General features: G+C 49.1%; 2 protein-coding genes and 1 non-coding gene across 3 annotated transcripts; 2 read left to right on the forward strand and 1 right to left on the reverse strand.

The window, feature by feature from the left end:
- Positions 1 to 485: 485 nt before the first annotated feature.
- On the forward strand, positions 486 to 3,209 carry FTH1 (ferritin heavy chain 1). The gene is made up of 4 exons (XM_061165981.1): positions 486 to 822; positions 2,220 to 2,366; positions 2,667 to 2,792; positions 2,889 to 3,209. The coding sequence occupies exons 1-4, from the start codon at positions 709 to 711 to the stop codon at positions 3,045 to 3,047; spliced, it is 546 nt and encodes a 181-aa protein (XP_061021964.1). The 5' UTR covers positions 486 to 708; the 3' UTR covers positions 3,048 to 3,209.
- Positions 3,210 to 3,244: 35 nt separating this feature from the next.
- On the reverse strand, positions 3,245 to 15,770 carry BEST1 (bestrophin 1). Its single transcript, XM_061165968.1, is given in 11 exon segments — positions 3,245 to 4,696; positions 4,698 to 5,331; positions 7,496 to 7,647; positions 8,093 to 8,173; positions 8,387 to 8,539; positions 11,035 to 11,112; positions 11,515 to 11,669; positions 12,284 to 12,517; positions 12,995 to 13,089; positions 14,512 to 14,699; positions 15,651 to 15,770. Coding segments are annotated over 10 exon segments (1,770 nt in total). The 5' UTR covers positions 14,664 to 14,699; positions 15,651 to 15,770; the 3' UTR covers positions 3,245 to 4,660.
- Positions 8,691 to 8,797, forward strand: LOC133041047 (U6 spliceosomal RNA). The gene has a single exon (XR_009689112.1). It is a non-coding gene; the product is annotated as a U6 spliceosomal RNA (small nuclear RNA).
- Positions 15,771 to 25,873: the final 10,103 nt, after the last annotated feature.

A 25,873-nucleotide genomic window follows, 5' to 3' on the forward strand; every position in this document is an offset into this window, starting at 1 on the left:
CCACGTTCACCCTCCACGTTCCCTATTTGCATTAAGAGGTAACCACCTCGGGCTGTGGGGGTGGCAACTGCGGCTCTAGGGCTCGGAATTTTCAAGTACCCTTGGCCAAGAGTCTCGGGGAGCCCTTTGGGACCTCGGATTCGCCCCGACGCCCCTGGGATCAGGGGCAGTTTCCCGTTGTTTCCTAGACCCCAGGACGCCATCGGGGTCAAGGCTTCCAGCTGGGCTTCCTGCCCCCCGCCCCCTGCCCCAGGTCTTCTCCAACCCCAGGAAGCGCGCCCAACTCTGCAAACAACAAGCAGCTGCCTTCAGGGCCCCCAGGCCCCACCACCGGCCCCGCCTCCGTCCCTCCCCTCCCCCAGCCCAACATCCCAGCTGGTCGGGGCCGCGCTTGCACCGGAAAGGGCGGGGCTCGGCGGGCGGGCAGCGTGATTGGCCGTGGCGGGGCTGACGCCCGCTCCGGCTATAAGAGGCGGGCGACGGCCACCTGCGCCACAGTCTTCGCGGAGAGTCGCCGCGGTTTCCTGCTTCAACAGTGCTTGAACGGAACCCGGCTGCTCGTCCACCCCCCCAGCCCCGGCAGGCTACTCAGAGCCAGCCCTCGTCACCACTTGACAACACCCTCCGACCGGCCCAAGGTCCCCGCCGCCGCTCCAGCGCAGCGCAGCCGTCGCCGTCGCCGCCACCGCCCCTTCTCATCCGCCCGCCATGACGACCGCATCCCCCTCGCAGGTGCGCCAGAACTACCACCAGGACTCGGAGGCCGCCATCAACCGCCAGATCAACCTGGAGCTCTACGCCTCCTATGTGTACCTGTCCATGGTGAGCGCGGGCTGGCCGGCGGGCGGCGGGCGCGGCCTCCCCGGGCGGCGGGGCGGGGTGGGGGTGGGGGTGTGGCTCCCGGGCGGGCCCTCCCGCCTCCAGTCTCCCGCCTCCAGTCTCCCGCCTCCTTGCGCCCTTCTTGGAAAATGGAGGTTGCTCCAAGTCCCCGAGGACTTCTGCGCAGAAATTTTGAGCAATTGTCCCCTGGGAGTGCTCCCATAGGCCAGGGCCGCTTCTGCGCACCCTTTTTTGTTTAAAGGGAGCAGAGTTTTCTTACGAGGTTGCTACGCTTGCCATCAGTGCGATCCCGCAGTTTGGAAAGTGGACTTTAGCATTTTCATCCCTTCTTGTGCCTCCCATCACGTGATTGGGGGGGGGGCGGGTTGGGTGGAGTTAGGAGGTTAAGCTCCCATCCCCCTGAGTGCGGCGGAGCCTTCTGGGTAATGGTGTCCAACTCTGGGGGCTGGCGCGAAATGGTTTATCTTCTGGGCCGAAGAACCGGCCGCACCTCTCTGCTCTGCTTATCTCTTAAGTCCCACTTAAATGGAAGCATATCTAGAAATCTCCCCTTCTGCCGACACTGGCGCTTTCTGAGTCACGTCCTTGTGCCAGGCTAGTTAATTTATCTTTTTTGTGTCTTAAGGGTTGTGGCGTAATTGAACCCTTAGTTCTCGGATAAAGTCCACCAACAGTTACGGGGCCAGATGTTTTTCCATGCAGTAATGCGCGGAATCAGTTTTCCAAAATCCTTGTTTTAGGCGGTGTGATAAGAGTTTTAGTTAGAATTGTTTTTAACTGCCAGCATTGTGCAAATCATCCGAGAATAGACATGTTGCAGATGAGTTTGGAACAGAGCTGGATCTCTGACTGTCATTCCATTTTAGGAACACCTGAATACAGCAAGGGTGTAAAACGGAATCAAATTTTTGTTTTCTACTGGTAATATATTTAGCATTAAATGTGCAATAGCGTTTATGGTAACTGTTACCTTGCCTACCTGGGATAATTTTAGAAATCCATCAGCCTGCTGTAAGCTGACAGCTCGAGTTTGAACAAGGATTGTTCAGAGAAGAGAAGGCGCTAATAGTGCAGGGTAAATACTCCAAGGTCTCTCTGAGCAAATTTGACAGTGGTTGTAAAAACTTTACTTTGCACTAACAGAAATGCTTAAGAGTTCCATGGTAGAGACAGCTCCCATGATATTGTACAGGAAGCAAACTTCCAGTTTCAAGGACCAAGTTTCATTTTTGTGTTTCAGAGTAAAAATGAATTACTATTCAATCCAGGAACACACCCTGCTCCAGTCTTCTTAGGCTCAGATCCTTGCTGGGTTTTGAGAAACCAGCTAGCAGACTGCCTTCTTTTGGGACTCTAACATGTTCGTGTTCTACTTTCAGTCCTACTATTTTGACCGCGATGATGTGGCTTTGAAGAACTTTGCCAAGTACTTTCTTCACCAATCTCATGAGGAGAGGGAACATGCTGAGAGACTAATGAAGCTGCAGAACCAGCGAGGTGGCCGAATCTTCCTTCAGGATATCAAGGTAAACGAAAGATCCTTGGGTTGTCCTAGCAATCCTCACGTATCAGAAATCCCTGATGCCAGCAGTTGTCATTGTCAGGTGAGACCTTGGGCTTTTGTCTTTTGTGCTTTTTCAAGCCTACCGTCTAAGCTAAAGTGGGCAGACAGTAATAAGCCAGGATATTAAGTTGGAAACCATTGTCAGGGGGAACTTGGCGCTCTTCCTTGTGCCAGTCGTGGTTGTGATACACTAGATGCTTGCTGGCTTGGTGTTTTTATGGTAGAGGTTGCAGGTACGCTCACCTAAGCGCCTCTTATTCAGAAACCAGACCGTGATGACTGGGAGAATGGGCTGAATGCAATGGAATGTGCGCTGTGCTTGGAAAGAAGTGTGAATCAATCACTACTGGAACTGCACAAACTGGCCACTGAAAAAAATGATCCCCATGTGAGTATGCTGACACCTGGGAGTAAATGGAGGAAATCATTGCCTGAGGGGCCGGGGAGGCTTACCAATAACTTTCTTGCCCATTCTCTTTTCTAGCTGTGTGATTTCATTGAGACTCATTACCTGAATGAGCAGGTGGAAGCCATCAAAGAATTGGGTGACCATGTAACCAACCTGCGCAAGATGGGGGCCCCTGGATCTGGCATGGCAGAGTACCTCTTTGACAAGCACACCCTGGGACACAGTGAGAGCTAAGCCTCCGGCTGGCTTCCCACAGCCACAGGGGTGACTCCTTTGGTCACCAAGGCAGTGCATGCATATTTGGGTTACCTTCACCTTTTCTATAAGTTGTAACAAAACATCTACTTAAGTTCTTTCTTTAGTACCATTCCTTCAAATAAAGTAATTTGGTACCCAGCTGTTCTCTCTTGAGTTTTGGGGATGGGGTGGAAAAGTATCTAGGTCATCTTGATTGAACATGTAAGTACCACATGGTTCAGTCACGCTAATCAAAATGGAACACCGAGGAGGATTTGTATTTATTTACTAAATTCCTTAGTTTGAGAAAGATACCACGACTTGAGTGTATTGAATTCACACAGAACTTAAGGACTCCTGATTCTGAATTAGGTGTTCTATGTTTCCAGCAGCCCTAGCGCTCACAATTTACATGTACAAAAGGCATTTTAAGGCTTAAAGTAGATTTGCAACTACTGATTTTTGTTATCCATGAAGCTAACCATTTATTTCATAGAAACATACTCTTCGGTGTGGACAGCTATATGCCTATGACTGGATCAGTGTCCTGCTGGTGTACACGCAGGTAGGACCAGGCCGGTGGAGCATCCCCCTTGGAGGAAGCAGACTAGGAATGTGCTTCATCCCTAGTGAGAATTCGAGAAAGTTTACATGAGTATAGAAAGACACCTCCATTTCAGTAAGATAGCAGCTACAGTAGGAGGGCAAAAATTGAGACATCTTAAATATTCACCAGTGAATAGTGTTGGAAGACAGCAGAGATTCATTGCTAGCCTGCTCTATTAACCCCTCAACCAGCCACAGTGATTTGCTAAATGTTTAGTTTTCAAAACTATGTTTTATGACCACAGAAGAACTGCTTTGAGAGTCCAGAAATGGGAAGTTAAACTTCCTCTCACATGGTGATTGGGGGTGGGGTAGTGTGGATCTAACTGGGTGAGTGGATGTCCAGGAAATCTGGAATAAAGGGAAACCTCTGGTGGTATTGCAACAGCTTTAGGTTGACCTCAAAACAGGAAGAGCTAATTTAAGTTCAGAAGTCTTTTTAGTGAGGTCCCCAAAGCATAAGATCCATAAGATAACCCCAATGGATCTGGATTCCCCCACCTTATCTGCCATTTCTCAGGGTTGCAGATAGTATACTCAGAAGTGCTTCAGAACCCCTGTTGTAGGGGGCAGAGCTCATATGTGACTTACCAGCTAAGCCTGGGCAGTAAGTTGAGTTCTTGGGCTACAGCCTAAGAGTCCTGAGTTCTGCCCCATGTTTTTGTTTGCCACCCCTGCTTAAAGTGAGCTCGGTCCACTGGTAACATCTGCCCATCTAAACCTGGCCTCGTGGCCCTTTGACATCATTCCTGTCAGTACTACCTCATCTTCCTATACCTGGGCCCCAGAGAAGTCCTGGTGATGTCAGGCTCTTGGGGAAAATAAGCAAAAGTTGCCTGACACCTTTCCATGGGCCTGCTGTGGCAGCCAGGTATGTACCCCAAGCCAGTGCTGGGCATAGGGCCAGCATGCCCTGGCCGTCACAGGACCACAGGAGAATTGTGAACTCAAGGGGATTCAGAGCAAGGGAAGCTGGTGAGGGTCACCCCTGGGGAGCTGGGGGGTTAGTGACCCTGGTTTGGGTATAGGACAGACCTGTTGTTCCAAGTCCCAATAAGGATCTCCATGATCTTTGAGTATAGTGTGTATGTTGCTTGTTGATTGTCCCAAATGCGGTTCTCTGAGATGTTCAGGGGCCTCTGACATGTCCATCAGGTTAAACTCGACAGTTTTCCTTCTCATGTGAATCACTTCTGGGTGCTCTGTTGAGGCCCCAGGATTCTCTGGGAGCAATTCAAAACTCTTCTTGGACCTGGGGGTTGCAGGCTGAAGGCTTTGATCTTTGACAGGGTCATCTATGCCCGAGATTCTGCGAAGACTTGAGGGTGCTGACTGTCCAGGTGGGAAGACCATAGGGGTGTGGCTGAGGGGTGTCTGTGGGGCACTGTGGTAGCCTGACCTTCCGTAGAGCACCGCGGACTTGAAAACATCTTCCCCCTTCCAGGCCTTGCTGTCTTCCTGGTCGCTAGTGTTCTGTCCGGCCCCTCCAAGGTTCTTGGGCTGGTTCTCATGCGAAAGGACTTCTTTCTTGGGCCACAGTAGTTTGGTCTTTGAGTTTGTCCTGGGGGACTGGCGGTCGTGGGATTGCAGCCCTAGGAAGCGGCCAATGATGCCAGTGTGAGCACCCTCTTGCTCCTCTAGATCTGGCTGAAACTCCATGTCTTCCTTATCCAGACTGGAAAGAAACAGAAGACCCCGGGGTTAGTGGAGGGCCAAGGGCCTGAAGCCTGATGTGACTTCTGTACCCTCTCATCTCCCTCCCTCTGGCCCCAGGCCCAGAACACAGTCTTCCTCACCTCACCTTAGACTTGCCTCTCTGCTGATCCATCCTGTACCTCTCAATTAATCCCTCCTGGCTGAGCTCACGTCTTGTCCCTGTTAATGTCCAAACTTCCCAGCCAGGTATTTAAGGACTGCCTCTTCAGCACTCACATTTTCCTTTTAAAACCCCTCACTCCAGGCAATCAACTATTCATCCCCAGGTATGGGGAAAAACCTGACTTCTTGGGAATCCAAAGCCTATACTCTGCGAAGGAAAACCTACCTACCCCAGAATGTGGCTGCCCTGGCCCATGTCCAGATTCTCCCCATGCTTCAGGGTCCAGCTCCTAGTTCAGCTGGAAGCCACCTCTCAGGTGGCCAGAGGTGATCTCTGTTCTATACTCTGTCCCTTACCCAGGCATCCAGTACTTTGTACCTTGTATCAGAGACTGGGCCCTGGATTTGAGCTCCCTCACTCAACTGTGCTTCTTGGAGGCAAGTCTATGTGTTATTAGTCTCTGTTATCCACCTTACCCAGCTGCTGAAGCACAGTCCATGAGAAGAGGCGACCTCCAGCAATGTTTCTGACCTAAGCAAGCCTCCATCCTTAACCATTTGGTCACTTATCCAAACCTTCCTTACACAAACTGGACTCTAAATTTCTTAACTTGCTGCTGCTGCTGCTGCTAAGTCACTTCAGTCGTGTCCGACTCTGTGCGACCCCATAGACGGTAGCCCACCAGGCTCCCCCGTCCCTGGGATTCTCCAGGCAAGAACGCTGGAGTGGGTTGCCATTTCCTTCTCCAGTGCATGAAAGTGAAAAGTGGAAGTGAAGTCGCTCAGTCGTGTCCGACTCTTAGCGACCCCATGGACCGCAGCCTACCAGGCTCCTCCATCCATGGGATTTTCGAGACAAGAGTTCTGGAGTGGGGTGCCATTGCCTTCTCCACTAGCTAATTCTACTGACAGCTTAATAGGATATTCGGTTCTTAGAAAGAGAACAGTGCTTTTAATCCTGCAGCAGAAAACGTTGATGGGATGGACCCTGAGATGCAGCGAACACTCTCCAAAGTTCCCTCCACTCTGTCATCCTGGGGAGACAGAGCTGTCTGGGGCAGCCCCTTGGCCCACTGTGGCCCAGCTACAACTCTAGAGGTTCTAACCAAATCAGGGAAACAGGACCCATGTGGGGCAAAGTGTGGCTGCTGTGGGTGACATGAGGCCTATATTCTGTAGTAAGAAGTCTACTCAGAAGGTGCTTGTGATGACCCAGTCTCCTGCTTGCTTGCTCCCTTGCCCAGGGAACCCCACTCCCACTCTTCATCCAAACACCCCAGCTTATTAGAAAACAAGAGTTCTAAGCCAGAGTCAGGAACCAGACCCTGACATAGCTGCATCTCTGACTGCCCTTGAGTAAGTCTCTTCTCTCTCTGAGCCTCAGTTTCCAACTCTGGACACAGAAGGGTTTGATTGGAGGTACCTAAGGGCCCTTATAGCTTTAAGAGTCCTTACACAGCACAAGATAAGTGTTAAGGGTGTGGAGTTGGAACCAGACATACCTGGCCCACCTGTGCTGCTTGCTAGCTATGTGACCTTGGGTTGGGCAACTGATTTAACGTCTCTGAACCTGGACTTAATCATCTAAAAACTAGAGATAACAAACCAAGGTTAGTGGAACAAGAACAGAATGGCCTATATATATATATATATATATATATATATATATATATATATAAAGAGCATAGTATAATGCCCAGCACTTAAAAAGACACCCAATATGCATTAACTGGCTTCCCTGGTGGCTCAGTGGTAAACAGCCAATGCAGGAGACATGGGTTCAATCCCTGGGTTGGGAATATCCCCTGGAGGAGGAAATGGCAATCCACTCCAGTATTCTTGCCTGGAAAATGCCATGGACAGAGGAGCCTGGGGGGTTACAGTCCATGGGATCACAAAGAGTCAGGTATGACTGAGCAACTGAGCATGCACATGCATTAACTAACTCTAAGTTCTTAATTAAGCAGACCCTTGCATTTGGGGTTTTATACCCACTGAAGTGGCTCCCTGGCACTTCCCACCTGATGTTGAAGGTGGAGCCAAAAAAGGAAGGTCGGCGAGATTGGGCAGAAGCAGCTGTGTAGGGAGGATGTGGTTCTGGCTCATTCCAGTACATATCTCGCTCCATCGGTGGCAAGTCCTGATGCATCTCGTCTACAGCCAATAGGGACACCTGGTCATCAGGGACAGAAGGAGAAGTCCAACAGAAAGGTAAGCCGTAACTGACCATGAATTTGCCAGGTGACTTGGAGAGGTCACGGGTAGCTCAGATGGTAAAGAATCTGCCTGCAATGCGGGAGACCCAGGTTTGATCCTTGGAGAAGGGAATGGCAGTCCACTCCAGTATTCTTGCCTGGAGAATTCCATGGACAGAGGAGCCTGATGGCCTACAGTCCGTGGGGTTGCAGAGTCAGACACAAATGAGCAACTAACATTTTGGAGGGGTCACTTCTCTCTCTTTGGGCCTCAGATACCCTTCTGAAATGAAGAGACTGATGCTACCTATAGCCTCAGAAGTTAGACTGAGAATCCTGGGAGTGAATGGTTGGAGGGCAATTCACAGAACTGTGGGCCCCCTCCCTGGGCCCAGGGGATAGGTTCTCTTCCTCCCCTCGTACCTGCAAGCTCCTGTCGACAATCCAGTTGGTCTCAAAGTCATCGTCATCCTCTCCAAATGGGTTGATGAGTTGCTCTGCCACCTTGAGGGTAAATGAGGTTCTGGAAATCCTCAGGTGGAAGCCCCTGCAGCCTTGCACCCACCCTTAAACCTGGGCTCCTGCCATTTCCACCCCTCCACCCCCTCAGTGATGTCCTTCCTGCCTGACTACTGTCTCCAAATCACAATGTAGGGACCCTCCTCTCCTGGTTCATGACCCTTGGGCCACAGCCAGCCTTGTCCCAGGGAGGCTCACCTTCAACCAGCCAGCATAGAAGAAGAACTGCAGGAATGTGAAGAGGGGTACAACGAGGTCCATCTCGTGGCCAGGGTAGGCCTTGGCTGGGTTCAGAAACTGCCGCCCAATCAGGCAAGCCAGGAAGAAGCTGTATACCGCCACGGTCACCACCTGGGAGGGAAGGGAGGGAGTGGCAGATACAGGCTGGGTGGGGACTGTGGGATCAGGAGGCTCCCTAGGCTGGGAGGACAGGCCTTGCTCTGACTTGCACACTCGTGTGACTTTGGGTCTCCATGATCTCTTCTTTAAAACGGGGAGGGGAGTGCTTGCTTCAGCAGCACATATACTAAAATTGGAACGATACAGAGAAGATTAGCATGGCCCCTGCACAAGGATGTCATGCAAATTCATGAAGCGTTCCATATTTTTAAATACTCAGGAGTATATCTACCTAAAGAAACAAAAGACCTATACATAGAAAACTATAAAACACTGATGAAAGAAATCAAAGAGGACACAAATAGATGGAGAAATATACCATGGTCATGGATTGGAAGAATCAATATTGTGAAAATGAGTATACGACACAAAGCAATCTATAGATACAATGCAATCCCTATCAAGTTACCAACGGTATTCTTCACAGAACTAGAACAAATAATTTCACAATTTGTATGGAAATACAAAAAACCTCGAATAGCCAAAGCAATCTTGAGAAAGGAGAATGGAACTGGAGGAATCAACCTGCCTGACTTCAGGCTCTACTACAAAGCCACAGTCATCAAGACAGTATGGTACTGGCACAAAGACATAAGTATAGATCAGTGGAACAAAATAGAAAGTCCAGAGATAAATCCACATACCTATGGACACCTTATCTTCCACAAAGGAGGCAAGAACATACCATGGAAAAAAGACAACCTCTTTAACAAGTGGTGCTGGGAAAACTGGTCAACCACTTGTAAAAGAATGAAACTAGAACACTTTCTAACACCATACACAAAAATAAACTCAAAATGGATTAAAGATCTAAATGTAAGACCAGCAACTATAAAACTCCTAGAGGAGAACATAGGCAAGACACTCCGACATAAATCACAGCAAGATCTTCTATGACCCACCTCCCGGAATATTGGAAATAAAAGCAAAAATAAACAAATGGGACCTAATTAAACTTAAAAGCTTTTGCACAACAAAGGAAACTATAAGCAAGGTGAAAAGACAGCCTTCAGAATGGGAGAAAATAATAGCAAATGAAGAAACAGACAAAGGATTAATCTCAAAAACATACAAGCAACTCCTGCAGCTCAATTCCAGAAAAATAAATGACCCAATCAAAAAATGGGCCAAAGATCTAAACAGACATTTCTCCAAAGAAGACATACAGATGGCTAACAAACACATGAAAAGATGCTCAACATCACTCATTATCAGAGAAATGCAAATCAAAACCACAATGAGGTACCATTACACGCCAGTCAGAATGGCTGCTATCCAAAAGTCTACAAGCAATAAATTCTGGAGAGTGTGTGGAGGAAAGGGAACCCTCGTACACTGTTGGTGGAAATGCAAACTAGTACAGCCACTATGGAGAACAGTGTGGAGATTCCTTAAAAAACTGGAAATAGAACTGCCATATGACCCAGCAATCCCACTCCTGGGCATACACACCGAGGAAACCAGATCTGAAAGAGACACGTGCACCCCAATGTTCATTGCAGCACTGTTTATAATAGCCAGGACATGGAAGCAACCTAGATGCCCATCAGCAGACAAATGGATAAGAAAGCTGTGGTACATATACACAATGGAATATTATTCAGCCATTAAAAAGAATACATTTGAACCAGTTCTAATGAGATGGATGAAACTGGAGCCCATTATACAGAGTGAAGTAAGCCAGAAAGATAAACACCAAAACAGTATACTAATGCATATATATGGAATTTAGAAAGGTGGTAACAATAACCCTATATGCAAGACAGAAAAAGAGACACAGATGTATAGAACAGACTTTTGGACTCTATGGGAGAAGGCGAGGGTGGGATGATCTGAGAGAACAGCATCGAAACATGTCTGTTATCAAGTGTGAAACAGATCACTAGCCCAGGTTGGATGCATGAGACAAGTTCTCGGGGCTGGTGCACTGGGATGACCCAGAGGGATGGGATGGGGAGGGAGGAGGGTGGGGGGTTCAGGATGAGGAGCACATGTAAATCCATGGCTGATTCATGTCAATGTATGGCAAAAAACACTACAATATTGTAAAGTAATTAGCCTCCAACTAATAAAAATTAAAAAATAAAGTAAAATAAAATGGGGAGGGGATTCCCTGGAAGTCCAGTGGTTAGGACTCCATGCTCTCACTGCTGAGGGGCTGGGTTCATCCCTGGACAGGGAACTAATATCCCACAGTCCTCACAGCACAGCCGAAAAAAAAAAAAAAAAATTAAATCAAATGGGGGTAATCACATTGCCTCCACTGCCTGGACCAGGCAGGGGCCCAAACTCTTTGAACTTGGCGCTAAAAAGACCCTGCAGAGTCCAGGCGTGATTTCTAGAGGAAGCCTCTTCTTCAGTCTCTAAGTGAGCCCTTCTCATCATAGGCTGCTCCCTGGGTCCTTCTCAGTTTCCCAAAGGGGCAGCTTCACCAGCCTAGTCCTCACCTGAGTGTACACCAGTGGGATACTGATCCAGTCGTAGGCATACAGCTGTCCACACTGAGTACGCAAGGTGTTCATTTCCTAGGGGAGCAGGAAGGAAGGGAGGGTCAAGAGGGTGGTCCCTTTTGACCACCACCTGCTCTCCAGGCTCAGCCCCCAGCTCGTTCCCAGATACCAGGGTCTGGAGCTCAGACCCTGGCTGTGTGGTCATGAACAGTTCACTTAACCTCTCTGTGCCTCAGCCTCCTCAACTATCAAAAAGGAACCAGGATCTTGGAGGTTCACTTTAGAGAGAGGATGGGAGGGGAAATTGAAAAGGGGCCACTTTGGGCTATGGAATCCTGTTGGAAGAGATCTTACAGTCCCAAGGCAGGCTCTGGGAAGACCCTCAGGGGCTCAAGCCTTCTCTTTGTAGGAAACCTGTTCCTCATGGGGCAGGACCCTGCCCGCTCCACAGCAACCCCATCAATGTAATGGGCTCACGTTGAGCAGGCTCTGGAGCAGGATAGGGTCCCGAATTCGACCTCCAATCCATGCCTTTGTTGACAAGTTGGCAAACCACACCCAAGGCATCCAGAATGAGTTGTGTGGCAAGCTCCGTTTTTGTAAGTGCTTGTGTTCCGAGGGTGTCATGAAGCCTGCAGGAGAGAGTGGAGAAGACAGTGGGTAGGAGAAGCTGCAGAAGGGGTGGCTGGCCAGGCCTTGCCTGGTCGGGTCCAGAGTTCAAGACCAAGTCCTTGCTGAGCCCACAAGGACCTCAGAGCTCCTTTGCCATCCTCTTTCTCTCAACAAATAAATCACTGAATTTCTACTCTGTGATACTCTGGGCTGAAGACGAGAGAGGGATCTGTCTTATTAACCAGGATCTCGTCAGGCAAGCCAGAGACAAAGGTTGCTGACATACAGGCTGCAAACCGGACAGCAGGAAGCGAAAGAGCAGACGGAGGTAGACTGGTTCCTCACTAGTTCCCGAAGCCCCACTGGGGCCCTCAACCCTCACTCTTCCCTGATCCCTCCATGAGTCCTTAGCCCTGTCTCAAAGCACTGTCTTCTGAGTCGGTTCCTGGCTTCTACCCACTTTCAGGCCCCTGAACCGCCCCGCCCAATTCAGGTCCCCGCCCACCAGATCCCGAGCCCACCCCCCCTGGCCCCACCCAATCCTCTGCCCAGGGGCCTCTGACTCCACCCATCTTCAGCTGCGGCTCCGCCCCATCACCCTCTGGCCCCGCCCACTGCCCCCACTTGGCCCCACCTGCTTTCACCAGGTGCTGTGGGCTGGGAAAGCGTTTGTAGACCGCAGCGCTGACGCTGCGCAGGATGAGCACGTTGCCCAGGTTGGCATAGCGCATGAGCGTGCGCCGCAGCATCCGGCCTTGCTCGTCCTTGCCCTCCACGAAGGACGACACCAGGTTCATGAGGCGGTCGGGCCACGGCAGGTTCTCATACTGGTTCCACCAGCGGGTCACGACTAGCGTCACGTAGAAGCCTGGGCAGAAGGGCACGGGGGGCAGGGGGCGAAGGCCCACGCTGCGGCCAGAGCCCAGCGAGGGCGATGCCTCGGTTTCTCCATCCTTCTAATTGGCTGAACCCAGCCCCAATCCTGCTGGAAGGCGCTCGGGAAGGAGAGACCATCAGAGACTTGCGTGAAGGCACGAGAGCCTTGATTGAGTTCTCCCTGTGGCCCCACTGGCTTTCCTGGAAATCCTCCGGATCCCTCCCCTCCTGCGTAAGGCTCCAGAGACTACTATAATGTCAGCCCTGCCCTCAGAAAGTGGAATCTCAAGTGCTCTTAGCCGGACATTTTTCCTAATGCCTAATGTCAGTCCCTCTGCAGGCTCTCCATTTCCCTGAACCACCGAGAGGCACTGACGTGCAACCCGCCTTCCCAGGAGCTCCTCGTGATCTGCCTGTCTGGAGCCTGGAGAAGCCACCGGGACCCCCACGCGCGGAAAGGGGAGCTCACCCAGTACGAAGGAGATGGGGATGAGCTGGATGTAGCTGTCACAATACAGAGTCAGCTTCTCAAAAATCACCTGCTGTTCGTCCGTGAGGGCCATCCTGGGGGAGGTGAGGGGTTGGGGGCAAAGATGTATAGACACTAGGAGGAGATGGCTGAGACCCGTCCCAGGTCCAGCCACTCCCAGGGTAAGAGAGTGGCAGCCTCATTTCCTCCCTGTCTCTCATGGGCCTGCCTGGGGCCCCTCCTCTGGCCTGAGCCAGGTCCCCCTTCTTTCTCCCACAGCCCCCAAACCTCAATGGGGCTTCTGCTCCATGCCTGAAGGAGAAACCCTCAGGAAGTTTTCTGTGAGGTCGAGGAAGGCAGGTCCTGCTGAAGGAGTCAGTTTTAGGCACTGCTGACTCTTTTAAAGGATCCAAAAGACAGTTGTTTGAAAGCAGGTGGAGGGACTTCCCTGGTGGCCCAGTGGCTAAGACTTCCACTCCCAATACGGGGGCCCAGGTTCGATCCCTGGTCAGGGAACTAGATCCCACATGCCACAACTAAAGAGCTAGTGTGCCACAACTAAGGCCCAGTGCAGCCAAATGAATAAAAATAATATATTAAAAAATGTTGAAATAAAGTGTTTTGTCTTTGAAAAAAATGTCTGGTGAGGGGACGAATTGGTAGAGCACAGAGGGGGTTTTAGGGTTTAGGGCAATGAAATTATTCTGTATGACACTGTAATGGTGGATGCAAGTCATTACACATTTGTCCAAACCCATAGAGTGTACATCACCAAGGAGGAACCCTAACATAAACTATGGACTTTGGGTGATAATGAGGTGTCAGTGTGGGTTCATCTATTATCACAGACGTCCTGCTCTCTGGTAGAATGTTGATAGTGGGGAAGGCTGTGTGTGTGGCGGGAGGGGCTTGGGTATATGCGAATTCTCTGTACCTTCTGCTCAGTCTTGCTACTGCCCCATAAAACTGCTCTAAAAAATAAAGCCTAATTTTCTAAAGCATATTGGTGCCCTAGTAACAACCCAAGAAAACAAATGTGCTGTTATTAGTATTATCCTTATGAACTCGAGAAATTTATGTATTTGATATTTTTCAATTCATTGTCATCACTAATGCTTTTCTTATTAAAAATGCTATATTATATAGTCTGTAGTTTTATTGACAACAGAATATATTGCTATCCTGCTTAAATAAACGTTTGTATTGGGGGAAAAAAGCATGGTCTGGGCCTATGAGAGAAACCATGTGGGATTCAGGAAAACAGGCTAACTGGATGGGACCAGATAAGGGCCCTCCCTGGGATGGAGGAAAGGGTGTCTGAGATGGTCTGACCTGCACTGCGTTTCCTTCCCGGCTGTCTCCTTTCCTCTCCCCAGCCCCCAGGTCCCCAGCCCCCAGCCCTAGGGGTTTTCCACAAGCTTAGCACAGACTTATAGGTCTCTGTGCATTGACCTCCTAGATCGCTGAGGCCCCTGGAGCTCCAAGCTCTGGAGCTGTCCCCCCTTGTCCCCCCGAACCTGTAAATGAAGCGGATGATGTAGTAGCAGAGCAGAAAGATGAGAAACTCGCCATAGAGCAGTTTGTAGATGCTGCCTCGCCAGCACAGCAGCAGGCGGGAGAAGGAGCCTAAACGGGCATTGGCCACTTGGCTCGAGTAGGTGACAGTCATGGCCAGGCCCTGGGTTGCAGCAGGTGGGCTTGGGTCCTGGTGGACAGATAGAGTGGGATACTGATGGGGATGGGCAGGAGGGAGCAGGGACCTCTTCAGAGTCTGTCCAGAACTTGTGAGTGACCCTTCCCTGCTCTGGGCCTCAGTTCTCCCATCTGGACACTGGGAGGGGGGCAGGGAGGTACCCTCCAAGAAGCTAGGGAATTGAGCTCAGGGGCTGTCCTTAGCCTTGGCATGGACAGCCCTTTAATTGCACTACAAAGGCAGCAACACAAGTGTCCAAAAACCTAAGTGTGGGCTCCTTCCTGTGTTCTAAGCCCATCAAGTTCAGTGCCCCCCACCTCAAGCTCTGCCAGACACCCTGGAGTAAGAATTGGTAAGGGACATGGGCAGCCTTGGCCACCACCCTGTCCCCAGTGCTCAGAACAGAGCTTGGATGGTAGAGATGTGACTGAATGATGACCCAGGGCCTTTCCACCTGCTGATCCTCGTTCCTGGGGGACACTCTTCCTAATTTAACTGTATGGCTCACTCCCACTTTAGATCATTTCCTCAGAAAGAATGTCCCCAGCCACCCTACCTGGAAATAGCATCCTAGTACCACCAGCCCTCTCTTCTCCTCACCTTGCTCGATTTTTCTACATTAACACTTATCGTGTTACACTCGCAGTTATATTTTGCAGGCTATCTGCATGTTTATTGCTTATTCCCTCCTGGGAATGGAAGCTCCCATTGTGTTCTCATAGGAGGTGCTAAAAAAAAATTTCCTGAAGCAATGATTGGCCACCCTCCCCCTGCTCTGGTGCAGCTGCACTGGCCGTCTCTGTGCCTGGTGTTCCCTAAGTTCATTCCCACCTCAGGGCCTTTGCACAGACACACAGGTGCCCACATACCTGTGTGTACCCACCATGGGCATATGTGCAGGGTCATCCACCCCAGTGGCCCTCAGAGCCCCAGCCCAGCCTGCTGGGATAACCCCTTACTTACAGTTTGTGCTCCTGGCTGGCCAGGCGATCCCACAGAAGGTCTGGCCACAGGACTGGTGGGACTCTGGGGTCCTATGGCCAGTGCCCCTGCCCACACTTAGGGGTTGGCACTGCCCACGTGTGTGTTATATGGTCACTTGACTCTCTAAGCCAGAGGCCCTCCACAAAGGAGCTCTTGTCTTGGCCCTCTCCTCGTAATCTCCCCTTGAGCAGCAGGCAGCACAGTCCAGCCAGGGCCTCTCTAATTCCTTCCGGAGGATGGGGGGCGGGGGTTGGGTTGAGACCAGGGCTGGAATTGAGGGCAACCCCCTCCACCTTGGGCCTTGATGATCCTGCCATTTCCTCTGGGCCCTAAACTGAGGGGTCTGTTTCTGATCCCTGAGGTCTCGCAGGGAGAGCAAGATCTTGTAGGTAAGAGGGGGCCTTGGGCCTTATCTCCAATGCCAGGAGCCATCAAGAGAGGGGAGACTTTGCCCAGGACCTGTGGGCTTGTGCCACACTTTGGGTACCAGAAAGAACACTGGACCACAGTCAGAAGTTCTGGCTTCTAGCCCTGGCTCTGCCACCTGAGGAGGTGACCCTGGGTGGGCCTCTGCTTCTCCCTAGGCCTCCGTGTCCCTCTCTGAAAAAGGATGGTGTTGCTTTGGAACTCTATCCCCTCAGGGAGATGACAAAATTCGGCACAGGCTCGTGAGGAGCTCTGATTGGCTGCTGGTGACATCATAGATTATTCGGGCTGTGATTGGCTGGCAGGGCCCAGTTAGTAGGTTGCTTTAGAGCCCTGGAAGGAGAAGGAGGGGCAAGGGGGCTGCTGTGTGGGGACAGGGCCTGGTGCGGGATGACACTGCAGTTGCTTATGCTGCTGGCTCCCAGCCAGCCCGTGCAATAGGGGAGTGCGTGCCCAGGTCCCCAAGGAGCGCTGGTTAATATCGCAACAGCTGGTTCCGTACATTTTAATACATCAATCCATATGTGAGAACTCTCCTAAGCCACTGGAAGTGATGGAGTCGAGGAGGTATCTCCTCTTGTATTAAGTGAAAGCTTGAAGCAGCAGTGGCGCTTGGTCTTCGGTGGCTGTAAGAATAATCTCGAATGTTTGTTAAATATGAGGCTTCTCAGTATCTTTCTCCAGAGCCTGATTCTGAGACCTGAGGGATGCTGTATGTCTAACAAGCACTGGGGGAATTATCATGCCAGTGGGCTCCCAACCACACATTCCAAAGCCCTGATTTACAATGTGACCTTGAGCCTTAAAATAAACCCACTCCTTCCTGCCCCCTCCCTCTCTCCTTCACTTTTCTCTTCCCTACCCACCCCCACACTCCGCCCCAGTGTTAACGATGCTGAGACTGCAGGTGATTTTTTGCACAGCATTTTGGCCTTTATAATTCTCTGCCTGGAAAAAGAAACAATTCCACAACGACCTTGGGTGCTCTTCTAATCACAGCAAACAATCGTGCCATTACTGTTAAAAGGGAGTCTCTTCAGAGATCAGGGGCCATCTTCGAGGAGTATTCACTGCATCTCTGCTGCCTGTGCTGTGGGAGACTTCTTTCCCAACACTGTCCTTAACCAAACTGGGGAAAGGGGCAGGTTTACCTGAGCCTCAGTCTCCTCATCTGTGAAGTGGGACAATAATACCTACCTCAGCAGCCAGGTGAGAATGTTGGGTGCGAAACATTATAGTCAACTCTCCAAACCAGAGAGTTCTTATGTCTGTTACCTCTCCCTGGGGAACATCCATAAATCCCTGGTGCCTCTGCCCAGCCCTCTAGAGTCAGCTGGTCTGGGTGGGGTCCAGTGGTTGGTATTTTCCAAGTTCCCCAGGTGAGACTAGTGGATGGTGTGGGTTGAGGATCACTGCTGTGAGAGAATTTTTTTTCTTCCTTGTATTCCCTCTTCACCCACCAACACATGAAAACACTCAAGAGGGAGAGCTTTCCATTTAGCACATGCTTAAACATTTAAAATTAAAACTGAAACCTATGCCTGATACCACACTTGACCTGAGGACACTCTCGGTGTTGGAATAAATGAACCATCTGCCTTTGTGCAATCAGGTTCCTGCCTCCAACTGTGGTGGCCACTGGAGGGCGCCCTTGACCAGCTGGCTTTGGCCTGGGAAGCCTGGTTCACTGGTCTGTGTGGATGGTGAAACTGGCATGGATGGCACTTCATCTCCTTGACCCTGACCAGCAGCCAGAGAGCCAGGAGAGGGAGTCGGGAGACACTAGAGTCCTCCCTGCCTTTCCCTGAACCTCGAGTTCCTTGGCAATGTGCCCCAAATCCCAGCAGGACCAGTTGACTGTGTTGCCCCAGGACATCCCCAGAGACACCCCATGAGCAGCCGCTCCTGGTCACACCTCACTCCTAAGACAGGCACACCCCAGGCATAAGTCATGGTCTTTCCCACCGGGTCTCAGTCATGTAAATGTCCGCAGCCAGGCAGGCATGACTCAGGCACACGGAAAGGCCACCACGAAGCCTGATTGACCCAATCCATCTTGGACGAAGGTCCCAGGATTGAACCCTGCCAGGATGGGGCCCAAATGTATCCGTGTCAGTCTCTTCTGCTTTCCATTCCACAGTCAGTCAACAAACCATTTCTGAAGCCAGGACTGAGCCTAATCCGATTCCTGCCTTCAAGAATTCATGACTGGACTTCCCTGGTGGCCCAGTGGTTAAGAATTCGCCGGCCAGTGCAAGGGCCATGAGTTCAATCCCTGGTCCAGGAAGATTCCCCATGCCATGGGGCAACTAAGGCCTAGTGCCACAACTACTGAGCCCACACAATCTAGAGCCCCTGCTCCGCAACAAGAGAAGCCACTGAGGTAAGAAACTTGTGCACCATGATGAAGAGTAGCCCCCACTCCAGCAACGAGAGAAAGCAAAGCCTGTGTGCAGCAATGAAGACCCAACACAGCCAAAAATAAACAAACAATTAATATTTAAAAGAAGAATTCATGGTTAATAAAAACCAGGATAATGCTTAAATAGCCCTAACACAGAGGGACAAGGCCTAATATCTGTGCCATGTGCATGGAGGTCAGGGAAACTTTTACAGAGATGGGAGCATTTGAGCTGGGTATTGAGGTATGAGTAGGAGTTTGTCTGAGTTGAGAAGAATGAAAATGCATTACATATCAGAGAAACAACCCATGAAAAGTCATAGAGGCATTACTGAGAATAGTTAAGTAAGGCATTATTATCCACATCACACAGAAAAGGACACTGAAGTTCAAAGCCTGCTTTGTCCAAGGTAGCATGGTTATAAAGAGCCAGGTTGGGATTGGAAACTGGGTCTTCTGATTTTAAATCCTGTGCCTTTTCCACCAACCTGTTGTCTGTCATCTTTCCAGTGGAGGTCAGTTTCTGAGTGGTGAAACTAGTCTCACCGGTTAGGGTAGTGGGGTTGAAAAGAGGTCTGAGGGATGGGGGTGGTGCACAGAGGAGACTCTGACTGCAATAGAGACCATGCCTTTGAGGAGCCCCCCAGCAGAGAGCCATCTCTCGGGGCAGATGTAGCAGAGCTGGGCAGATGCATGGAGATTCCAGAGGTGGAATGCTATGGCTTTCTCATCTAGGATCACCATGGCAACAGGAGCATCACAGAGGGCCTGCCACTGTGCCCTTCCAGGCCCTGTTTCAGCTGGGCAGGAAGGAGGGGACCCAGCTTGGCTGGGGGCACTGGCAGGGGGCCCTGAGGTGGGTCAGCCAGGCCTGGATGCTGCCTCCAGGCTCTGTGTAGGGCACCTGCCAGCCCATACCCCTCTCTTGGGCCAATCACTGTGCGAACAGGGCAGAAGCCAAGAAAGAAAAGGAGAGGTCTTGGCACAGCTGGACAGGGGAGTGGAGGGATCCTGCCAGCCTGGGGCCTGAAAGCAAGACAGTCGACAACACCTCTACCCTGGAGCCAACAGCCCTGATCCCTGAAGGGCCAAACAGACTCTATAGTCACAGATATGAACACATGAGCTGTGGCTACTGCAGGAAGACAACAGGGACCAGGAGAGGCAGAGAGGCTGGGACACACTCAGGTCCAGTTTTACCAAGCCCCGCCCTGCCAATGACAATGGAATAGCATGGAATAAACCAGAGCTGGCCCAACTACTGATGCAAGGCGAGAGGACTCACCACAGTTTTTGGGGAGAACCTTGGAATCTCCAAGTTACCCCATCCACATGGACTCTGTCCTCCTGAGGTCAGCCAGGTGAGGCACAGACCCCATCCACACCCCTCAACCCACCTGCTCAGGATTGAGGCTAATGGGCAGGGGAGGGGGAAGAGGGGCCTCACAGGGGGACTACACTGGGCATGAGAGCCCAGGGTGCTATTAGGCATTCCCCACGAGTCAGGAGCCTCAGCTTTCTCATCTGCCGAATGGGCGTGTAAGCAGTTTCACAGGCTGTACACAAACCAAAGTGTAGAGGCAGACATTGGCTTGCCTCGAGTCATAGAGAATTAGAGTCAGAGCTGAGATATATAGGCAGGTCAGAGTAGTGTCTCTGCTGTTCCAGCAGATTCCTGAGGTTCAGCTCCACAAGCAAGCACTAACTATTGGCTGAGATTGGTGTTGTGCTGGGCATTGTAGGAGGAAAAAAGAACAGGAAACAATGGTTTCTTCCATGTCTTCAGCACTTACTGGGTGCCAGGCAGTGCATGTGTGTTTGTGCTGTCGCCTCAGTTGTGTCCAACTCTTTGCAATCCTATCGACTGTATGAAGCCTTACCAGGTTCCTCTGTCCATGAGGTTCTCCAGGCAAGAATACTGGAGTGGGTTGCCACGCCCTCCTCCAGGGGATCCTCCCAGGCAGTGCTCTAAGCACTTTTTAGAAATGATCTCAGCTCATCATCAGAACTGGGGAATAGGAAGCATTGTCCACCCATGACAAGTGGATGTCAAGCCCAGAGAGAAGGTAAGTAACCTACCTGTCTCCATTCAAAACCCTAGCCCAGCTGGTCCCAAGCCCTTGTGGTAATGACTGTGTAAGCTGCCTCCTGGTTGGACTGGGCAGCCTGCTCCGAGTTGGTGTAAGGCTTCAAGGTGAGCCTTCCTCAGGAGGTGGTCAGACCCAAGAGCAGTGGGAGTAGAAGACACAAGGGCAGGTCGCTGAAGAGTAAGCCATGGGGACCATCAGGACCACCGAGTGAGCTGCCTTGAGTAGCCTGGACCGGCCTTGGACACAAGTTGCCTGGCAACCCCAGGTCCATTCCCTCTCCAACGCAGGCCAGGGCTCCAGAGTCAGCAGGTAAAACTACAGGACAGTCAGTGGCATATGAATTTTGGATAAACAGTGAATAACTTTTTAGTGTAAACATGTCCTGCACTAGGTTTCTGGGGGAGGCCTTCTGGAAGCAATGGTCTTTTCTATGCTGGCATCTCAGCTGCAGTGAATTGCTCCATCCATCGCCCCCTCCTCCCTACTGTTGACTTCTGGAGCCTGGCTGCTCAAAGGAAGGAGGGGTTGTCTGCAGTCCAGGTGCAATAATATCATTTAGAAGTTTTATTATTTTTTTTGAACATTTTTTCTAGATAAGATTAACCTTTATTTATTTTTGGCTGTGCTGATTCTTTGTTGCTGTGGCGGTTTTTCTCTTATTACAGGGAATTATTATTATTATCCACAAGGGAAGCCCAAGAATACTTGTGTGGGTAGCCTATCCCTTTTCGCAGATCTTCCTGACCCAGGAATTGAACTGGGGTCTCACCTGCATTGCAGGTGGATTCTTTACCAACTGAGTTATCAGGGAAACCCCTTATTACAGGGAGCAGCGGTTATGCTCTGGTTGTGATGCACTGATTTCTCATTGCAGTAACTTCACTTGTTGTGGAGCACGGGTTCCAAGGCATGTGGGCTTCAGAGGTTTCAGTTCCCAGGCTCTAGAGCACAGGCTCAATAGTTGTGGCACACAGGTTTAGTTGCTCCATGGCATGTGGGATCTTCCCGGATTGGGAATTAAACCTGCGTCTCTTGCATTGGCAGACGGATTCTTTACCACTGAGCCACCAGGGAAGCCCTGAAAGCTTTTTTTTAGAAATGCAAACTCCCAGGCCCTGTCCTAGACCTATTCAATTCGAATCAGTGTTTTAACAGGGTCACAAGAGATCTGTGTGGACATGAAAGTTTGAAAGTCTAGCTTCAGACAATGACAAGAGAGATAAGGGAGATTTATTACTGTACTACGTGCTTATTGTAAACAGGAAAATAAAGAGCGGCAAAAACACAAAAATCGCCAAAGGTGTCATTTTGATGTATTTCATTCTAGTCTTTTCAGCAGCTTTTAGTTTATTCAGCCATTACCAGTATCTAATTCCAGAACATTTCTGTCATCGCTAATGGAAATTTATTCTCATGACACAGTCACTTCCCATTCATTAGCAACCAATCCCTAGCAACCATTAATCTGCTTTCTATCTCTATGGATTTGCCTAGTCTTGACATTTTATATAAATGGAATCATAAAGCACTTGTCCTTTTATGTTTGGCTTCTTTCAGTTAGTATAATGTTTTCAAGATTCATCCATTTTGTTGCATGGATCAGTACATTCCTTTTTGGGTTGAGTAATATTTAATTGTATGGATGTTCCACAGTTTTTTTTACTCATTCATCGCTTGATGGATATTCGAATTGTTGTGTCTCTGTCTATTATGTATATTCATATACAAGCTTATTTTTTCTTAACTTCTGTCTTCTATGCACCCAAGAGTGAAATTGATGGGTCATATGGCAATTCCATGGTTAACTTTTCAAGGAACTACCAAATTGTTTTCCACAGTGACTATACCATTTTACACTCCTACCAGCACTGCATGAGGATTCTAATTGCCCCACATACTCTCCAACACTTTATTTTCTTTTGTTGTTGTTGATGTTTCTTAGTCGCTAAGTTGCGTCCGATTCTTTGCGACCCCATGGACTACAGTATGCCAGGCTCCCCTGTCCTTCACTATCTTCTGGAGTTTTCTCAGATTCATGTTGAGAAGTCGGTGATACTATCTAACCATCTCATCCTCTGTCTGCATTCTCCTTTTGCCTTCAATCTTTCCTAGCATCAGAGTCTTTTCCAAAGAGTTTTCCCTTCACTTCAGGTGGCCAAAACATTGGAACTTCAGATCCAGCAACAGTCCTTCCAATGAATATTCAGGGTTGATTTCCTTTATGACTGACTGATTTGATCTCCTTGCGGTCCAAGGGACTCTCAAAAGTCTTCTCCAGCACCCAAATTCAAAAGCATCAATTCTTCAGTGCTCAACCTTCTTGATGGTCCAACTCTCACAGCTGTACATGACTACCAGACTACTGACTACTTTAGAAAAAATGTATATATACTAGTGGGTTCGCAGTGGTATCTTACTGTGGTTTTGGTTTGCACTTCTTTAATGACAAATGATGTTGAACATTTCATTCTCCCACTCTTGGTAGTCTTTTCACCTTCATGAGAGCATCCTCTGATGCACAAAATTTTTAAAATTTTGAGGAAGTCTCAGTTCAGTTCAGTCGCTCAGTCGTGTCCGACTCTTTGCAACCCCATGGACTGCAGCATGCCAGGCCTCCCTGTCCAACACCAACTCCCAGCATTTACTCAAACTCACATCCATTGAGTTGGTGATGCCATCCAACCATCTCATCCTCTGTCATCCCCTTCTCCTCCCACCTTCAATCTTTTCCAGCATCAGGGTCTTTTCAAATGAGTCAGTTCTTCGCATCAGGTCACCAAAGTATTGAAGTTTCAGCTTCAACATCAGTCCTTCCAATGAATATTCAGGACTGATTTCCTTTAGGATGGACTGGTTGGATCTCCTTGCAGTCCAAGGGACTCTCAAGAGTCTTCTCCAACACCACAGTTCAAAAGTATCAATTCTTCGGCACTCAGCTTTCTTTATAGTCCAACTCTCACATCCATAAACGGCTACTGAAAAAACCATAGCTTTGACTAGACGAAACTTAGTTGGCAAAGTAATGCCTCTGCTTTTTAATATGCTAACTAAGTTGGTCATAACTTTTCTTCCAAGGAGCAAGCGTCTTTTCATTTCATGGCTGCAGTCACCATCTGCAGTGATATTGGACCCCCCCCCCCCCCCCGCAAAATAAAGTCTGTCACTGTTTCCACTGTTTCCCCATCTATTTGCCATGAAGTGATGGGACCACACGCCATGATCTTTGTTTTCTGAATGTTGAGTTTTAAGCCAACTTTTTCACTCTCTTCTTTCACTTTCATCAAGAAGCTCTTTAGTTCTTCTTCACTTTCTGCCATAAGGGTGGTGTCATCTGCATATCTGAGGTTACTGATACTTCTCCTGGCAATCTTGATTCCAGCTTGTGCTTCATCCAGCCAGGCATTTCACATGATGTACTCTGCATATAAGTTAAATAAGCAGGGTGACAATATACAGCCTGATGTACTCCTTTCCCAACTTGGAACCGGTCTGTTCCATATCCAGTTCTAACTGTTGCTTCAGACCTGTATACAGATTTCTCAAGAGGCAGGTCAGGTGGTCTGGTATTCCCATCTGTTGAAGAATTTTCCACAGTTTATTGTGATCCACACAGTCAAAGGCTTTGGCATAGTCAATAAAGCAGAAATAGATGTTTTTCTGGAACTCTCTTGTCTTTTCGATGATCCAACAGATGTTGGCAATTTGATCTCTGGTTCCTCTGCCTTTTCTAAATCCAACTTGAACATCTGGAAGTTCATGGGTCACATACCTTTGAAGCCTGGCTTGGGGAATTTGAGCACTATTTTGCTAGCGTGTGAGATGAGTGTAATTGTGCGGTAGTTTGAACATTCCTTGGTATTGCCTTTCTTTGGGATTGGAATGAAAACTGACCTTTTCCAATCCTGTGACCACTGCTGAGTTTTCCAAATTTGCTGGTATATTGAGTGAAGCACTTTCACAGCGTCATCTTTTAGGATTTGAAATAGCTCAACTGGAATTCCATCACCTCCACTAGCTTTGTTCATAGTGATGCTTCCTAAGGCCCACTTGACTGCATTCCAGGGTGTCTGGCTCTAGGCGAGTGATCATACCATTGTGATTATCTGGGTTAGGAAGATCTTTTTTGTACAGTTCTTCTGTGTATTCTTGCCACCTCTTCTTAATATCTTCTGCTTCTGTTAGGTCTATATCATTTCTGTCCTTTATTGAGCCCATCTCTGCATGAAATGTTCCCTTGGTATCTCTAATTTTCTTGAAGAGATTTCTGGTCTTTCCCATTCTATTTATTCCTCTATTTCTTTGCATTGATCACTGAGAAAGGCTTTCTTATCACTCCTTGCTGTTCTTTGGAACTCTGCTTTCAGGTGGGAATATCTTTCCTTTTCTCCTTTGCTTTTCACTTCTCTTCTTTTCACAGCTATTTGTAAGTCCTCCTCAGACAAACATTTTGTGTTTTTGCATTTCTTTTTCTTGGGGATGGTCTTGATCCTTGTCTCCTGTAAAATGTCACAAATTCTCCATCCATAGTTCAGCAAGCACTCTGTCTATCAGATCTAATCCCTTAAATCTATTTCTCACTTCTACTGTATAATTGTAAGGGATTTGATTTAGGTCATACCTGAATGGTCTAGTGGTTTTCCCTACTTTCTTCAATTTAAGTCTGAATTAGGCAATAAGGAATTCATGATCTGAGCCATAGTCAGCCCTCAGTCTTGTTTTTGCTGACTGTATAGAGCTTCTCCATCTTTGGCTGCAAAGAATATAGTCAATCTGATTTCAGTATTGACCATCTGGTGATGTCCATATGTAGTGTCGTCCGTCTCCTGGGTTGTTGGAAGAGGGTGTTTGGTATGACCAGTGCATTCTCTTTGCAGAACTCTGTTAGCCTTTGCCCTGCTTCATTCTGTACTCCAAGGCCAAATTTGCCTGTTACTCCAGGTATTTCTTGACTTCCTACTTTTGCATTCCAGTCCCCTATAATGAAAAGGACATCTTTTTTGGGTTTTAGTTCTAGGAGGTCTTGTAGGTCTTCATAGAACCATTTAACTTCAGCTTCTTCAGCATTACTGGTCGGGGCATAGATCTGGATTACCATGATATTGATGGTTTGCCTTGGAAACAGAGATCATTCTGTCATTTTTGAGACTGCATCCAAGTCCTGTGTTTTGGACTCTTTTGTTGACTATGATGGCTACTCCATTTCTTCTAAGGGATTCTTGCCCACAGTAGTCATCAGAGTTAAATTCACCCATTCCAGTCCATTTTCGTTCACTGATTCTTAAAAT

The sequence above is a fragment of the Dama dama genome, chromosome 2 (genome assembly GCF_033118175.1).
Source record: "Dama dama isolate Ldn47 chromosome 2, ASM3311817v1, whole genome shotgun sequence".
Classification (NCBI taxonomy): domain Eukaryota; kingdom Metazoa; phylum Chordata; class Mammalia; order Artiodactyla; family Cervidae; genus Dama; species Dama dama.

Bases quoted from the DNA above. Each gene is read 5' to 3' on its own strand.
- FTH1 (XM_061165981.1), top strand. From the start codon at position 709: ATGACGACCGCATCCCCCTCGCAGGTGCGCCAGAACTACCACCAGGAC. The intron at 2,367-2,666 runs GTAAACGAAAGA...CCTCTTATTCAG, and splicing joins TCTTCCTTCAGGATATCAAG to AAACCAGACCGTGATGACTG. The intron at 2,793-2,888 runs GTGAGTATGCTG...TCTCTTTTCTAG, and splicing joins CTGAAAAAAATGATCCCCAT to CTGTGTGATTTCATTGAGAC.